The following is an 18,279-nucleotide window of genomic DNA, read 5'->3' on the forward strand; positions in this document are numbered from 1 at the left end:
ACTTGTTAATGGTGCATTCAACTCCTGCATCCAGATAAAAATACTGAACAGAATGGCCGTAGAATTGAACCCTGAAGAACACTGCTGGTGACTGGCCGCCAAGCAGACATAGCAGCATTTACCACCACCCTTTGAGCCCTGCCCTTCAGCCGGTTCTTCCCACAGTGCACCATGTACTTGCTCAAGGTTGGACAGCTTGTCCAAAAGGATGTTGTGAGGGACAGTATCAGTAGCCCTACTAAAATCCAGCAAAATTACATCTACTGCCTTCCCTTCATCCACTAGGTGGGGGACGTTATCATAGAAGGATATCAAATTATTTAGACAGGACTTTCCCTTTGTGAACCCATGTGGGTTGTGCCTGAAAATGCATTGTTCTTAAATGCCTTTCAATAGCACTGAGTATGATTTTCTCCATAATTTTCTGGGTACTGAGGTTAGACTAACGGGTCTCTAGTTTTTTGAGTGTTCCCTCACACCCTTCATGTAGGTTGGAATAACGTTGACTAGTTCCCATGAGTAGGGATCTCCCCAGACTCCCAAGACCTTTGGTAGGTGATCAAGAGAGGTCCTGCTGTAACATCCTCTAGGCCCTTCAGTATTCTGGGATGAATCCCATCAGGCCCCATGGACATTCAGGGTCCTCTGACTCAGGGGACTGGGCAGCCCAAGGTCTATCAGTATTATTAAAGACTGAGGCAAAAAAAAAGTATTGAATGCCTCCTTTTTTTCTTCATCCCTATTAGTCAAGTTACCATCTTGAACAAGTATTGGTCCAATGTTTTCTATAGACCTCCTCTTGCTATTAATGTACTTTAAAAAGCCTTTCTTCTTGTCTGACACAACACTGACCAGTTTCAACTCTAATTGAGATTTGGCCTTTCGTGTCTTCTCCTTATATACATATACAAACCACAGGTCTGTAATCTTCCTGCAAGGCCTGACCTCACTTCCAGAGATCATGCAAGTTCTTTCCTCTTGAGCTCCACAAGAAGTTTCCTATTCAGCCAAGATGGTCTTCTGCACCACTTGGTTGACTTCCAGCACACTGGAATTGCCTGCTCCTGTGTTTCTAAAGGTGGTTCTTAAGAAATGAAGAGCACTCATGGACTTCTAAGCCCTCAAAAGCTGATTCCCAGGGCACACTGCTAGGTAGCTCCCTGAATAGCTTAAAGTTTGCTCTTTTGAAATCCAGGGTAGAAACTCTGCTGTCCTTTTTTTCTGATGGCATTGAAAACTTTAAACTCAACCATTTTGAGATCACTGGCCAAGACAGTGACCTACCATCACATCTCCCACGAGTCCTTCTCTATTCAAAAATAGCAAGTCTAGGAGGGCATCTTTCCTAGTTGGCTCACTGAGTACTTGTTACAAGTTTTCTTCCCCAGATTTCAGGAATGTCCCAAACTTGCTTGTCACAGCAGCATGATATTCCCAGCTGATGTCTGGGAAGTTGAAGTCTCCCATAAGGACAAAAGCTACCTATCCAGAGATTTCTCCCAATTGCCTATAGAATAACTCATCAGTGCTAACACCCTGGCTGGGCCATCGATAGTAGACAACCACTGCAATGTCTCCTTTGTTTTTCGTACCCCTAATGGAAAACACCTATGGAAACCTAATGGAAACTTCACCCAGAGGTTCTCAACCACACCATCACAAACTGTAAGAGCTGTACAATCAAACTTTTCCCTTATGTACAGTGCAATTCCTCTAACTCCCCTGCCCTGCTTGTCCCTCCTGAACAGCCTGTAGCCCTCCATCCCAGCAATCCAATTGGTGGACTCATTCCACCAAGTCTTGCTAATACTAATGATATCTGGGCACTGACCAACATTTCTGCTTCATCCTGTTTGTTTCTCATGCTGCATGTGTCATTGTACAAGCATTTCAGATGTGCTTCTAAGCCCTCCATGCTCCGAGGAGCGGCATTAATGTTCCCACTCTCTGGCAATGCCATGCCTTGGCTTACCTTCAGCTCTCCTGTTGGTGCCCCCTTACCCCATTCATTCTAGATTAAAGCCCTCTCAATCAGTCCCACCGGTTTACGAGCAAAGACATGTTTCCCCCATCAGGGCAGATGGACCCCATCAGACACCACCATACATTGTGCCTTGAAGACTCTTCCATGGTTATAAAACCAAAAGTTTTGGCAGAGGCACCAGTCCTGAAGCCAGGTATTGATATCTTGGGATCGCCTGCTTCTTCCAAAGTCTGTCCCCATTACTGGGAGGATTGAGGAGAATGCTACCTATGCTGCTGAACTTTTCAGCATTCTTCTCAGGGCCCTGAAATCTCTCTTGATTGACCTTAGACTTTTTGTTGCAACATCATTAATACCCATGTGAAAGAGCAGGATTGGATAATAGTCTGAAGGCTGTACTAAGCTCTTCCATCATATGGTGACATCCCTAATCCAGGCCCCAGGGAAGCAGCAAACTTCCCTGAAAAGATGGTCCAGTCTGCAAATGGGTGCTTCCATTTCGCACAGGAGGGAGTCATCAATGACCATGGCTTGCAGTTGTTTCTTCTCAGCACTGGTCTTAATGCAGGTCTTGTTGTGAGGAGTTGGTCAATCTGACCTTGGTGAGAGTGCTTGCACAGGTTCCTTCTCTTCTATCTCATTATGCACTTTGTCTGTCATACCCAGGGCCTCGTACCTATTCTGTAAAGCTAGCTGAGAGGGTAAGGAGGGGTTTGTCTTACAGCTTTGTGCAGTAACCTGCTTCCACCCCTCCCTATCACTCCCTTGGGCCTTCCTCCTGGCACAAACCAGATTCTGGACCTGACCCAATAGTCACCATGCTGAATTGGCTTGTGTGCATCAGAGGTGGCAGAGCACAGCTCCAACTGTGATAAAGTTGGATAGAAGGGATTTCTGCTTGAGTGTTTTCTCCAAAGAACAGTGTTGTGTTTGTCTGTCTCGTTTGTGTTGTGCATCTTGTTTCTGGAGATAAAAGATGGGGAAATAGGACAGAAGAAAGTGTGACTCTGATTTTAAGATTCCCTATACCATGCGACACGTTTGCATGCATTATGTTTTCTGTCACAACAGTTCTTACTTGCAGGCTTTAACAGCTCTTCTTTACAGGGTCATACTTTGTCCTGTCTGGAGTGCTGTGCTGCACATGCCATCAGCAGGTTCAAGTCTTTTCATAGACATGGCAAGGAGAAGGCAGGGGAAGAGGAAGGCCTGTCCTATATTTTTGGTGCAGTTGAACACTGAATCCGTATTTTTTTTACTATTTCTTCTTCCTTTTCTCTCCCATATATCCATTATAGTGGGATGAGGTAAGTGTCCTGGATGACAAGAAGCGCCTGATCCGAACCTTTGAAGTCTGCAATGTGGCTGAACCAGGTCAGAATAACTGGTTGCGTACTCACTTCATAGAGCGACGCGGAGCCCACCGAGTCCATGTCCGCCTCCGTTTCTCAGTGAGAGACTGTGCTAGCATGCGCACTGTAGCCTCTTCATGCAAGGAGACTTTCACACTCTACTACCACCAGTCGGAGGCTGACATAGCCTCTCAGGAACTGCCAGAATGGCGTGAGGGCCCCTGGACTAAAGTGGATACTATTGCAGCTGACGAAAGCTTTTCCCAGGTGGACAGCACTGGGAAGGTGGTAAAGATGAATGTTAAAGTACGTAGCTTTGGGCCACTCACCAAGCATGGCTTCTATCTGGCCTTCCAGGACTCAGGAGCCTGCATGTCCCTGGTGGCAGTCCAAGTCTTTTTCTACAAATGCCCAGCTGTGGTGAAAGGATTTGCCTCCTTCCCTGAAACTTTTGCCGGAGGGGAGAGGACCTCACTGGTGGAGTCACCAGGGACATGTGTACCAAATGCTGAAGAGACAAGCACGACCGGGTCTTCAGGTGTTCGGTTGCACTGCAATGGAGAGGGAGAGTGGATGGTTGCCATTGGACGATGCACCTGCAAGGCTGGCTACCAGCCCGTTGATGATGAACGAGCCTGCCAAGGTGAGAGTCCCTTTTTCCCCACCCCTCAGGCAGCCACTTCTTTGTTGATTGTATTGGTAGTATTTGGCATGCGCCAAAAGGTCACAGAGCTAGGAGATTAAATAATTTCTCACAGCCAATGGTTACTAGCAACCTCTTCTGACACTTTTAGCACCTCAGACTGGATTTGGAGCAACCACTTCTTGGTGCTAAGAACATGGTTGGAAACTCTGCTCAGGCCTTAGTTCAACCTGCTGCCAGAGACAGCCCGACATATACAGAATTAGCTGGATTGTAACTCGCCAGATCTAACATAGTTCTACTTCTTTACCAAAAGGCAACAGTGTTAGGAGTTATGCCACATGGAGCAGAGCTGAGCCCAGAGCTAATATACTCTACTGTCCTGACTAGTTTGCACCCTTTTGCTAGTGCTCTTGGAACTAGTGATAAAACAAGAGAAAGGGGAAATGGCAGCAGCCTGGTCATGGGATAGGGAACATGCAGCAGGGGTCTGTGAGCCTGGCTCAGTAAGAAAAAGCATTCATAATGATATTATCATTACCTCTAATGTGCTTTCTGCCCTGGCCCCCATGGTATTTTCTGTGAAATGCTAATAGAAGGCAGCAGAATAAATTGCATATCACCCAGTAAACGTATTGGGCCAAAATCTGGCCAAGCCTGAACACCCAGTCTAATGTCATGACTGTCTTCTTATCTCAAGCTTAAGACAGTCTATTAGACCAAACTGCTTATGTTGATTATATAATTTTGTGTGAAATGTTCTTCGGGTGCTTCGTTGGTTTTAATATGCGTCTCCTCAAGATCTCTCAGCAACATAAAGTGTTGCTGCACCACATTTAGTGCTCTAAAAAATTCAATGCAATGTGGAACCAAGTTTTGGCTGCAGACACAATTTTAAAGTTGGTTTGTAATTTGTTCAAATAATAGTTCGACTGGGACATTGAGAGTACAAATATTCTGGTTAACACTAAGTGCAAATGCAATGGATAGTTAATGGTTTTCAATGTTACCTTACATTCCTGTTTCATTAAGTGATTGGGGTCATGCAAAATAACTTTATTAAAATACAGTTCGTTGTGCAGAAGACTTACAAATCAATTAAATTTGATAAGTGCTTGTTATTTGTTTAAGCTTTGAGAATGATTAAAATGGGTACACCTTTTTATCCTGCTCTATCCTGAAGAAATGTAACTACGTTTATATAGTGCTGCTCCTGAGACAGAAAGCTCAGATGGACACAGAGCAGCTCTATATGGCACTAGCTTTGTTGTCTGCATCAGTACCATGAGTAGTTCACAATCCAGGTAAACTGCCAGTCAATAATTTAGTATCAGCTAGTAGTCCTAAGCACTCAAAAAAATATGGAAATTAGGCTTGGCAAAGAAAAATAGGGATTTTTTAAAAATCTGTCTTCCCTTTTTTGTAGCGTTCAATGAAAGCTGATACTCCCTTGCAGCCCCAGTATCACAGAAGCTGGAGATAGATGAAAATGGTAAATATTTTAAGGAATAACTGAAATAATGACAGTCTATCAAACTAAAAACAGTGTTCCCATCATTTACTTCCTGAGATTCCATGAGCAGCATAGAACAGCCGAAGGCAACCAAATAATGAACCTTAATGTTAGAAGGTATTTTTTCTCCTCATGTTTCTCAAAAACTCCTTTGGCTTGATCGCCATTCGTGATCTCTTCTCCTGCTAACCATATATTGCTGTTCTGTCTGAATGGAGCCACATTCATCTAGTGTAGTTTGTCCCCTTGGTTGTTGCTTCTTTGTGGGGAGTCCTTTGGACTCCTCCTCTGTATGTTCTCCCTTCCTATGAACAGAAGTACACTGTGACACAGAGTTGCTGCAGTGTTCTATAGGAAATACGGAACAAAAGCAGTAGGCCAAGGGCACGTTTCTACTGATGATCCTGCAGAGAGTTCTTCTTAATAAGACTGAAGAATGAACCAAGGATAGGAAGGAGAAGCAAGTTTCCTTCTTATACTTTAGTAGAAGAGTGTGTGGGCATTGCCTTCCCCCTCACCATATGGAAGCCTGTGGAGTCCTTCCTGGACCAGCTGTTACCTCTTTATTTAGAACAAAGAATCTGACAGGAGCCATTCTGAGCAGACAGATAGAAAGCCCTTTCTTTTTCCTGGCCCCCTACCATGAGGTAAGAGACTTTCTTTCATTACTTTCATAGGACTGCCTGCTGTTTCTTCCTGTATGGCCAATTTCTCCAGCTAAATAGAAGAGTGAAACAGCATCCTTTAGTAAGCCCTTTAGGTGATGTGGGGTGTGGTGTGTGGGGGATTCATTTTTGACTTTATCTAAGTAGATATTTCTCATGCTGAACAGTCAGAAAGGAGAATGGCAGTTTACAGAAGAAAAAGGAAGTTTGGGACCTTAGCTCCTTTTCTTTCTGTAGATGTATACACACTGGGTTCCCAGCCTTGCAAGGTTTCCTGCAACTCTAAGGGTTTTTCCACACAGAAGGCCAGAAACAAAGTTCTGTGTGATCAGGCCATTCTAGGCTACTGATTCTCAAAATTCTGGACTGATTGGCTATTTTCCCAGGTCTTCGTTTTGAAATATTTTTTAACATGTCTCAGTCATGATTTCTAAGTACTATCTTCAAAAGCATTTGGTAACTTAAATCCCATGTGACTTTTAGCAAGAAAGGCGATGATAAGCCGTGGGCAGTGAATCCCAAGAAACACGTTATATTGTAAAATGGTTTGTGGGGATGGAATCTGGGAACAACTGTTTTCAGTAATGAATCTGTCGATCTGAGAGAAGATCACAGGTCTATAGGAGAAAAACATAGATAAAACCATATTTAGAAAGGAATAGAGTGGAGGGAGCTATTTCAATCATGAGATTTGGAGCAGGTCTTTGCATACTTGTTGAAGTTAGATTTGGACTGCTGATCCCCTCGTTGGGTATCATAGTGTATTTGGTTTACGTGGCAAGGTTCTGGTAGTGGGGGGTCTGACAGGGTGGCCTCTGTGGCAAGAGGGCAGGGGCTGTCCCATGCCAGACATAGGTTTTTCCAGACATCTCCACAACGGACCCACCACAGGAAAGAGCTGAGCCCATTAGCCATGCGCCTGGCACCTCTGTACAAACATGTTTAAGAAGGGGCAGAAAAGACCAGCCAGAAAGAGGAGGAGGGAACAAAAAGAAACAGCAGAGGGGACACCAAGGTCAGAGAAGGAGGAGGGGTTGTACTCCAGGTGCTGGAGCAGATATTCTCTGCAGCCTGTGGAGGATCCCACACTAGAGCAGATGGCTATTTCCTGAAGGGACTGTGGCTCATGGAGAGCCCACACTGGGGCAGGGTAAAAGCATCAGAGGGAAGGAGTGACAGAGAGAAATTGCACACTCGGGATCCTACCCTGTGATGCTTTGGTGGAGTACAAGAATTTGTAGTGAAAAGAGTTGAGTTGAGTTTGAGAGAGGGGTGAGAAAAGGTGTTGTTTTAATGTTTGGTTTTATTTTCTCATTATCCAAATCTATTTTAATCAGCAATAAGTTAAATTCATTTTCCCCAAGCCAAGTCTGTTTTGCCTGTGATAGCAATTGGTAAGCAATCTCCCTGTCTTTATCTCTACCCACGAGCTTTCTCGTCCTATTTTCTCCCTATGTCGTGCTGAGGAGGGGGAGTGAGAGTGGATGGGAAGGCATTTGTCTGTTTACCAAGGTTAACCCACCACATGGCTTCTTCTCCTCTCTTCTTTCTGTGGATGTTTCTTTCTGAGAGTACTAAGGGAGTAAAAGGTCTGCCTGTCTTATTGTCCTTGTTTGAGGTAAAACAGGACCAATTTTATTCAGTAACCTTCCTTCTTAGCTGGGCCTCTTCTAACTACTGAAATTAACAGCATACTGTGCAGACACTGTTCGCTCTCAGAGTGATAAGACCTGTGTTTATAGTTGATGCTAAAGCACGGTATGCAGAAAGGCTCCTGCTTATACTTACTGCTATAACACCCAAGGGCAGCTCACTTTGTTATGTGCCCCATTGGAGGGTTGGAAGTGCAAAAGCATAGAGGGGTCGCACCTGCAGGGAGGAGTGGACAGGACAGGTGACCCAAAACTGACCAACAGGGTATTCCATCCCATCCGCCTCATGCTTAGTATAAAAGCTGAGGGATCAATGGGTCAGCCCTCTTTCTTCAACAGCCGACGTCTGAGGAGGACTCTGTCTGTTCATCTGCCTTTGATTCTGATCCTGAATCCAGATCCGGAATCCAGCTCCCGTTCGTCACTGAGTTCAGTGTGGGACTGCCCCAGTTCCAGCCGGTGATGTGACCGTCATCCTGGGAGCTTGATACGGTTTTGTATAGATTTCGTTATTTTCTTTTCACTTTATTATTAATATTTCTTTAAAGGAGTTTAGTTTAGACACTCATAAGTGTCTTTTTCCCTCCTCTGCCTCTCTCTTTGAAGAGGGGTGGGGGAGGAGCATCTGTTGGTCCCATCTGGGATGCCCCATGTCCCCAGTGGCCAGTTTGGCCTAAACCACAACCCTTCTCTAGTAGCTGTAATTGGTTTTTCTTCTGTAGGGTGCAAGGGTGTACAAAGAAGTCAGATGAAGAAGAGGATTCCATAAAATTGCCTGTGTCCTATGGCCATATGTAGTACCTTCTGATTACAGAAGATATCACGTCTGTAGTACTGATAACTACAGGAGCTAGTAACTGCACACAGCTGAGAGCTGTTTAAGGGCTCATTTAGGAAGAATATTGCATGATTATTTTTGTATTATTAAAAGATGCCCTTCCTCACCAGCCTGGATAAACTTTTTTCAGTGTGTGAGGCTAAGGAAATGTTAAGATTTGTGTCAAATCATAAGCTTCAGTAGTCTGCTAAAAATATGCGTATACTATTAGCAAAAAAAAAAATACACAATGAGGTCTTCTCAAATTTTAATCACTTGAAGATGCTTCCTTTAAAACTGTAGAATAATTTACATTGCAGGGACCTGTAGAAGTCATCTACTCCAATCCCATGCTCTAATCAGGACCAAATTGGGTTCGGTGACTTAAGGTCTATTCTAGTCTAGTTTTCATTATTCCTAAAGATGAAGATTCCACAATGTCCTTGGGCAACTGTTCCAATGTTTGACAACACCCATGGTGAAATTTCTTTTTCCTGCATAGAAGGACATTGTAATAAGAGATTATTAAAACTTGCGTCTGTTGTCTCATGTTCTATCACCTTGTGCCTACACCTTCTTCATATCCTCCCATTAGATGGCTAATGCCAGCTCTAAGTTTCCTCCCTCCAGCCTTCTCTTTTTTAAAATTAACAAACCCAGTATCTTAGCCTTTCCTGTGTAAGAGGTTTAACTTCAAGGTAAACTCACAGTTGAGAATAATGTTTGTGCTAGGTTACCTTCCCCCCCCCCCTTACGTATTGCTTCTTTTATCAGCTTTTCCAGCCTTATTCTGCTACATGCACATACATTTTGATGTTTTTCAAGTAGTTTGCTGCTTTTCCTATATCAAGTGGTTGTTCTTAACTGATATTCGATCCTTCCCATGCCGAAATCTTTCCTCTCGTTTTGCCTTTTTTATTTATACAGCCCTGTCAGTCCTCCCAGTGTATAACTAGATAGTAATCGCTTCATCTCCACCTCTTTACCTAAAAATCCCTTACTCAACTGATCTATCAATAGTTCAGCAGGAAACAGTTCTTAGTCACTTAATTTATTTTATCTCAGTTGATTTAATACTGTCCTTTTCCATTAAAAAAAAAAAAGCAAAAGCCACGCTCTTCTCTCCTCATATTTCTTTCCTTTTCCACTATCTCTTCCCTACCTAAACAACTGTAGAAACTATGAAACTCCAGATCAACCTAGGGCCCTATCGCTTCACCATGCCTTGCTTCTAACTCTGGCTGATCCCACCTTATTCAGAACAAGATGCAAGATCCAGAGTAACAGTCACTGTGGAATAGCCTGCCACAGTGGGAAATTGCTTCCTGTCACCATAAACTAGTGATAGTCTGAGGAAAAAAAAACAGTGTTTTATCAAAAAGTTACTTAGAATTTTTTTTTTTTCTAGTGTGTCTTCTGCATGCTAGTTATGCCATCTTTCTTGCATTACAAGCGAGTAACGTCTCACGGAATCACAGAGTTTTCAGAGTTGGAAGGGACCTCTAGAGATCATCTAGTCCAACTCCCCTGCTAAAGCAGGATTGCCTAGAGCACATTACTCAGGACTGCATCCAGGCGGGTCTTGAAAATCTCCAGAGAAAGGGACTCCACAACCTCCCTGGGCAGCCTGTTCCACTGCTCTGTCACCCTCACCGTAAGGAAGTTTTTTCCGTGTATTTGAATGGAACTTCCTGTGTTCTAAGTTGTGCCCATTGCCCCTTGTCCTGTCACTGGGAACCATTGAAAAGAGCCTGGCTCCATCCTCCTTCAACCCACCCTTTAGATACTTGTACGCCATAATAACGTCTCCCCTCAGCCTTCTCTTCTCCAGGCTAAAGACTCCCAGCTCTCTCAGCCTTTCCTCATAAGGCAGATGCTCTAATCCCTTAATCATCTTAGTTGCCCTTCGCTGGACTCGCTCCAGCAGTTCCCTGTCCCTCTTGAACTGGGGATCCCAAAACTGGACACAGTATTCCAGTTGTGGCCTCAGCAGTGCAGAGTAGAGGGGGAGAATGACCTCCCTCGACCTACTGGCCACACTCTTCCCTATGCAGCCCAGGATTCCATTGGCCTTTTTGGCAACAAGGGCACATTGCTGGCTCATGGATAATTTACTGTCTACTAGAACCCCAAGATCCTTCTCCTCCGAGCTACTTCCCAGCAGGTCCGCCCCTAACCTGTACTGGTGCTTTACATTCTTCCTCCTCAGGTGCAGGACCTTGCACTTGCTTTTGTTGAACCTCATTAGGTTCTTCTCTGCCCAGCTCTCCAGCCTGTCCAGGTCACGCTGGCTGGCAGCACGGCCCTCTGAGGTGTCAGCCACCCCACCCAGTTTGGTATCATCAGCAAACTTGCTGAGGATACACTCTGTCCCCTCATCCAGGTCATTAATGAATATATTGAACAAAATTGGACCAAGTATTGACCCCTGGGGGACACCACTGGTTACAGGCCTCCAACTAGACTCTGTGCCGCTGATCACAACCCTCTGAGTTCTGTCCCGCAGCCAACTCTCAGTCCACCTCACTGTCACCTCATCTAGCCCATACTTCCTCAGCTATCTAGTTAAAACAAGTGGCATGGCCAATACCAGTTACATTCTCTTTTAAACTCCATGCTGATTCTGCTTTGCCTAGGGTCATTCTCATTTGAGGCCCTCTGCAACTCTGCACATCCAGTTTTCCCTAGGCCTCAATTTCAGCTATCACCATTCATCCCTCCCACTTTAACTCCAAAGCCAGCTTTGACAGTCTGTTCATTTTTGATACTCTCACATCTAGTATTCATTCTTGCTGCCCCACAGTACACCCAGGAGCAGAACTCCCATGTAAGAAACAGACCACTTGTCTCAGTCAAGAAGAGAGCAATTTTATGCTCTTCTAAATGTCTTCCTATGTCCCAGCTTAGTTCCAGATCATATCTGGGTAGAAAAAGTCAGGGTCACCTATATCACATTCCCTAAAAATACTGCTGGGGGTACATAAAACTCTGTTGAAGTTTCCAACTGTCCTTCTTGGTCCCTTTTCCCTTGCTGTATTTTGTTTTGCTCTTGGAATATTTCTCTCTGCTCTTATTGTCCAAGTGAGCTTTTCAGTGCCTCTTTCTCGCTTTTAACTTCTTTGGTTCTTGGTCTGTCCCCTCCCTATTTTCATTTTCTTCACCCTCCTTCCCCACACATTCCATGATTCCAGCACTTTTTCTGCTGCTTTTGATATTTGTTATTGTTAGAAGTCTGTCAGAAACTGCTCCTCTGGCCTCCCAGGTGGAACTTGTCTCCAGTGAGCAGTCAGGCAAATACAGGCAACACAGGAGTTGGTGTTGTAGGAGAGAGCTGAGGAAAACTGGGTCAATGTCTCTGAGATGAGCTGTGCCCAGCTGACCTGTTGTGGCATTCTGAGACTGTGCCAAGACATGAAAAATGACTGAGACAAGCTGAGAGAAAAGCGCTTGCGCGCTCCAAACTCTGCCTTCTCCTTTCATAGTAACCTTGACTTGATGGGAAGTGGCAGCTTGCCCTGAGCTGCTAGCTTTGCAACTCTCTGTCCTTGCATTGGATATTGTGAATCAATGAGAGCTAAATCTCTGTTTTCTTGGAAAGTACTGGTGCCTGGGGGATGATGAAGTCGTACTATCCCCAGTGACAAAGCCTGTGGCTTAACTGGTGTTGGTGTTTCGTGTGAAGTCTTCCAGCAGACATACGGTGTAAGTGTTTCAGGAGAAGCTGCTCTTGTTCAGACTTTCTCTGGGATGATCTCGAAATGGTAATATTCACTAAAGCAAACCCTGCTAGTCCTAGTGGTGGTGGGCTTGCTTCAGCTTGGGTATTTGTCTCCAGTGAGCACAGGAGTCATCTGCAGAGACTGTAGGACCACAGCAAGTGGACACGATGCAATGGTCTGCAGTAGGAACGGAACGTAGGGCACGTGAAAACTGAAAAATCTAGTGGTGTGAAAAAAGTGATCCTTCAGAAACAGAGATACATTCTGTCTGTGTGTGGAAGGACAGCCACTAGGCTCACTGTAACTGCTGGAATAAAAGGAAATGGGTTTTGCCTATTTAGATTGCCAGGGGATTATTTCTCTTTCCTCCTGACTTCACCTTTGTTATACTATTTATAGAGTGACTGGACTGAGGCAATGCCAGGAAAAGCCCCATGTCATGGCAGCAGTTATTGTTGCCAACTGTGGGCTAAAGTCTTACGTGCAGCGAACTAGCATATCTTAGCCAATATGGAAGGGGATAAAGGTGCTCGTGAATGTAAGCAGCTCCCTGATTAGATGCAGAGACAGGGCTCAGGGTTTAGGTGGAAGTAGAAGGTGTGGGATAGCTGCAGTCCTTGCCCATGGAGGCCATTCTTGCCCAGGGAGGCCAGCTAGTGTCAACTGTAGTCAGTCCAGCCTTATTGGGCGAAATTGCAAATGTAAAATACAAGTAGCTACAAATAATAGGTCATAGTATTTTTCATAGTCTTTTTCTCTCCTTTTTTTTTTTTTTTTCAACTATCTTTTCATTAGGAAGGTGGAGGAGATGTGAATCATGTTTAATCACTGAGAATCAGCTTTGCTTGTGGTATGCTGTATGATTTCATTTTGCTGTTTTTCTTCTGGAAGTAGAAATACCCAAGGGCAGAATGAGAGTTTCAAAGCATGATCCTTTCTCTGTATCTGCCATTCCTCCTGGAAAGAGTGGCATGAGATTATAGGTTTATGTAGTCATTCTTTTTTTTCACTAGACAATACAAAAATAATCACTGTGGAGAGATCTTTCCTCCTAAGTTGCTCAGGATTCCACTCCATTGTTCTTCAGCTGCCATTTCTGTCGTGAATTGAACTGGGCATGTAAATCTCTTCCTTTTTGCTTTTCTTTACACTTTTCTCTGTCACCATTAAACTATTTTCTCAGGTTCCTCCCTCAGAGGGTACCTGCCAATCCTATTCTCATATCACTTCTGATCATCTGAAATGAGACATAGCCTAGTGTCAAGAACTTTCCTTCATTGTTCCCCATCCACCCATAATCATATATGTGGTGAAAGATCTGGCAGTGGGGTAGCCAAGACCACAGGGATCTATCCACACATTTTAATTTGCATATGTTTAACGGAAATCACAGAATATCTGATCTTGGAAGAGATCTCTGGAGGACATCTTCTCCAACCCTCTCTGCTCAAGCAGGGTCACCTTGAGCAAGCTGCCCACGACCACATCCTGAACAATTTTGAATATCTCCAAGGAGGGAGACTCCACAACCCCTCTGGGTGACCTGCTCCAGTGCTCGGTCACCCTTATGATAAAAAGTGTTTCCTTGTGTTCAGAGGAAACCCCTGTGTTTCATTTTGTGCCCATTGCCTCTGAGCCTGTCACTGGGCACCACTGAATAGAGCCTGCCTCGGTCCTCTTTGCATCCTCCCTTCAAGTATGTGTGCACATTCGTGAGATCTCTGGAAGCCTTTCTTCTCCAGGCTGAACGGTCCCAGATCTCTCAGCCTCTCTTCCTATGAGAGATGCTCCAGTCCCTTAATCATCTTTGTGGCCCTTTGCTGGATTCTCTCCAGTATGTCCACGTCTCTCTTGTACTGGCGAACCCAGAACTCAACACAGGGCTCCATGCTTGTCCTGAGGAGAGCTAAGTAGAGGGGAAGAGTCACCTCCCTCGACCTGCTGGCAACATTGCTCCTAACGCAGCCCAGGATACCGTTGGCCACCTTTGCAGCAAGGGCACATTGGTGGCTCCTGTTCAACTTGGTGTCCACCAGGACCGCCCAGGATGCTTTCTGCAAAGCTGCTTTCCAGGTGGTCAGCCCCCAGCATATACTGGTTCATGGGACTATTCCTCTCGAGGTGCAGGACTCTGCACTTCCCCTTGATGTTGAACTGCATGAGGTTCCTGTCAGCCCATTTCTCCAGCCTGTCGAGGCCCTCTGGATGGCAGTGCAACCCACTGGTGTATCAGCCTCTCCTCCCAGTTTTGTATCATCAGCAAACTTGCTGAGGGTGCACTCTGTCCCATCATCCACATCATTAGTGAGGATATGGAACAGTATTGGACCCGATATTGACCCCTGGGGTATCCCGCTAGGTGCTGGCCTCCGCCTAGACTTCATTTCACTGGTTACCACCCTCTGGGCTCAGTTGTTCAGGCAGTTTTCAATGACCCTCACTGCTCATCCAGCCCATACGTCATCAGGTTGTCTCTGAGGATATTATGGGAGACAGTGCTTAAAGCCTATAGTATGTTCTCCATGAGGATGTTATTGTTCAACATGTATATCAATGACCTGGATGAAAAGAAATGAAATTTTCCAAAGAAGGAATTTAGATACCTCTTTTACTTGAAGTGGTGGGAGAGCTTCCTGGGCATTGTTTCATAATTTTTGTCCTTAGAAGAGAGGCAAACACATGTATCGCAATCTGAACTCTGTCTCGGAGAGGTAGGTTAACTGACTTGCGTTGCTTCATAGCTATTTTTATTACTGAGCATTTTTACTAGTTTAGGCTTTTGCCTGAAGTAATATCCGCTTATTAGGTACATATGACTGAAATGACTATTTTTAGTGCAGCAGGCTTCATTATCCTGGGCATCCCCGGCACCACCACCCAGTTGCCCTGAGTGATGGACATACCTGGATAATTGGGACATTCTAGAGTGCTGCAGTACATAGTCAAGAGATACACACAGTGTAACTCTGGGTACAGGATCCTCATGCAGTTCAACAAAGGCAAGGGTAGGGTCCTGCACCTGGGCAGGAATAACCCCATGTACCAGTAGAGGTTAGGGGTTGACCCGCTGGAAAGCAGCTCTATGGAGAAGGACCTGGTAGTCCTGGTGGACACCAAGTTGACCATGAGCCAACAATGTGCCCTTGTGTCTGAGAGGGCCAACGGTGTTCTGGGGTGCATTAAAGGAGCGTGGCCTTCAGGTCAAGGGAGGTTATTCTCAGCCTCTACTGGTGAGGTCACATCTGGAGTACTGTGTCGAGTTCTGGGCTCCCCAGTTCAAGACAGACAAGGAACTATTGGAAAGAGTCTTTTCACAAATGACATTGACAGAATGTAGACTTTAGAAATTGGAGAGATCAGCTGTCCATTGCTGATTTACAGATTGTCTTCAGAAACCTTGACATGGACCACATTCTTACAGAAGGGCCAAATAAAGTGTATGATTTATGACCATCCCTCTTCACTGCTTTTCACTTGACTGAACTTCATACTTTAGCACTCTTAAAATGAAGTGACAGCAGTCACAAATAGTTGGAGAAAATGGGATAGTACATCATTTAAGCAAACCTGTGTCGTGGTTTGGCCTCAGCTGGCAATAAAGAACCATGCGGCTGCTTGCTCAACCCCCACAGCCATGGGGGAAAAATCAGAAGAAAAAGACAAAACTCGTGGGTTGAGATAAGGCAGTTTAACAGAACAACAAAGGAAAGAGAAAAAACAACAATAACACCGATAAAGGAATATACAAATGCAATTACGGTACCACTGCTCACCAATAGGGGCTACCCACTCCGAGCCATGACTACCTGCCCCCTCCCCTGGCCAGCTCCCCCCTATAGCCTGGGTATGGCTCACATGGTATGGAATACCTGTGTCCCCTGACGCATCCTTGGGGAAATTGACCCCATGCCTGCTGGAACCAGGACAACCTGAAAAAGGTTATTGAACAGTTCTTACCCAGGGAGCCTTGTGCTCCGATATCAGCTCCATACACAATTTCCTCACTCCCAGCACAGTCAGCAGAAGAATCATAGAATCATAGAATGCTTTAGGTTGGAAAGAACCTTAAAAATCATTGAGTTCCAACTCTCCTGCTATAGGCAGAGACACCTCCCACTAGACCACGTTGCTCAAAGCCCCCTCCAGCCTGGCCTTGAACACCTCCAGGGGTGGAGTTTCCACAGCTTCTCTCGGCAACCTGTTCCAGTGCCTCACCACCCTCAAAGTGAAAAATTTCTTCCTGATATCCTCGTCCAGTTTGAAGCCCTTCCCCCTCATCCTATCACTACATGCCCTTTTAAAAAGTCCCTTCCCAGCTTTCCTGTAGGCCCCTTTTAGGTACTGGAAAGCCACTATAAGGTCTCCCCAGAGCCTTCTCTTCTCCAGGCTGAACAATCCCAACTCTCTCAGCCTGCCAAAGATAAAATATGTTTTCCTGAAGAGCAGTTAAAAGAAATACAGGAAATAACATGAAGTTAAACAAAACTAATGAACAAGTCAGAAAAACTGTGTCAAAAAATGTCTGCATTCACACACCACCACTTAATTTGAAATTCCGACAGCATTCCAAAGTGATTTGCTGAAGGTGAAAGCAGCAAAGGAATCTTGAGGCTTTGCCTGAGAAAGACAGAAAGTGATTTTGACAAGAATCAAGTCACAGCAAAGAGTAAAGGCAGAGCAAATGAAAGATGTATGTTCTTCAGAGGAGAAAGTGGAGGGAGTTCAGGAAAGACGGAGAACTACTGGAGAGAGTCCAGCAGAGGGCTACAAAGATGATCAAGGGAATGGAGCACCTCTCATGAGGAAGGGCTGTGAGACCTGGGTGTGTTTAGCCTGCAGAAGAGAAGACTGAGAGGGGATTTTACCAATGCTTATAAATATCTAAAGGGTGAGTGTTGAGAGGGTGAGGCCAGACTCTTTTCAGTGGTGCCCAGCAAGAGGACAGGGGGCAGTGGGCACAAACTGGAACACAGGAAGTTTAATCTGAACATCAGGAAAAGCTTCTTTATTTTGAGGGTGACAGAGGACTGGAACAGGCTGCCCAGAGAGGTTGTGGAGTCTCCTTCTCTGGAGATATTTGAAACCCGCCTGGACGCGGTCCTGTGCAACCTGCTCTGGGTGACTTTGCTTTGGCAGGGGGTTTGGAGTAGATGATCTCCAGAGGTCCCTTCCAACACCTACCATTCTGTGATTGTGTGATTATGGGAGACAGTGTAGAAAGCCTTACTGACGTCAAGGTAGTCAATATCCACTGCTCTCCCCTCATCTACCAAGCCAGTAATTTCATTGTAAAAGGCTGATCAAGCCTGAGTTCCCCTTTGAGAATCCATGCTAACTACTCACAATTACCTTCTTGTATTTCATGTGCCTAGAAAAGGTTTCCAGAATTAGTTGTTCCATCATCTTCCTCAGGATCAAAGTGTGGCTGAGCTGCCTGCATTTCCCTGGGCCCTCCTTCTTGCCTTTCTTGAAGACAGGAGTGACCTTTGCTTTCCTTTAGTCTTCAGCCACCTCTCACAGTCACTGTGATCATTCAAAGGTTATCAAGAGTGGGCTCAGAAGGACATCAGCCAGCTGCCTCATGGGTGCATCCTGTCAGGGCCCATGGTATTATGTAGGTCCTGTTTGTCTAAATATTCTTTCACCTGATCTTCTACCAGGAAGATCCTTGCTCCAGACTTCCCCTCCAAGTCTCTGGTACTTGGAGTTCCTAAAGGCTGGTCTTACTGGTAAAGACTGATGTGAAGACAACACTCAGTACCTCAGCCTTTGCCATGTCCTGTGTCACCAGGTCCCCTGCGCTACCCAACACTGGGCCCACATTTTCTCTAGTCTTCCTTTAGTCACTTATGTATTTAGAGAAGCCCTTCTTGCTGTTGACATCCCTTTCCAGATGCGATTTCAGGTAGACTTTGGCTTTCCTAACCATGTCTC

The 18,279-nt window shown here is 45.1% G+C and overlaps 1 protein-coding gene across 1 annotated transcript in view; it reads left to right on the plus strand.

The window, feature by feature from the left end:
• Window positions 1-18,279, plus strand: part of LOC309686786 (ephrin type-B receptor 5) — a gene marked incomplete at its 5' end in the record, with an annotated part of 60,289 nt that overhangs the window by 12,298 nt on the left and 29,712 nt on the right. Inside the window, one exon of the mRNA XM_082499554.1 lies at window positions 3,283-3,979. Coding sequence (XP_082355680.1) covers window positions 3,283-3,979 — 697 coding nt within the window. The remainder of the gene's footprint in view (window positions 1-3,282; window positions 3,980-18,279) is intronic.

This window comes from Vanellus vanellus (assembly GCF_965231255.1).
Source record: "Vanellus vanellus genome assembly, chromosome: 1".
In the NCBI taxonomy this organism is placed as follows: Eukaryota; Metazoa; Chordata; class Aves; order Charadriiformes; family Charadriidae; genus Vanellus; species Vanellus vanellus.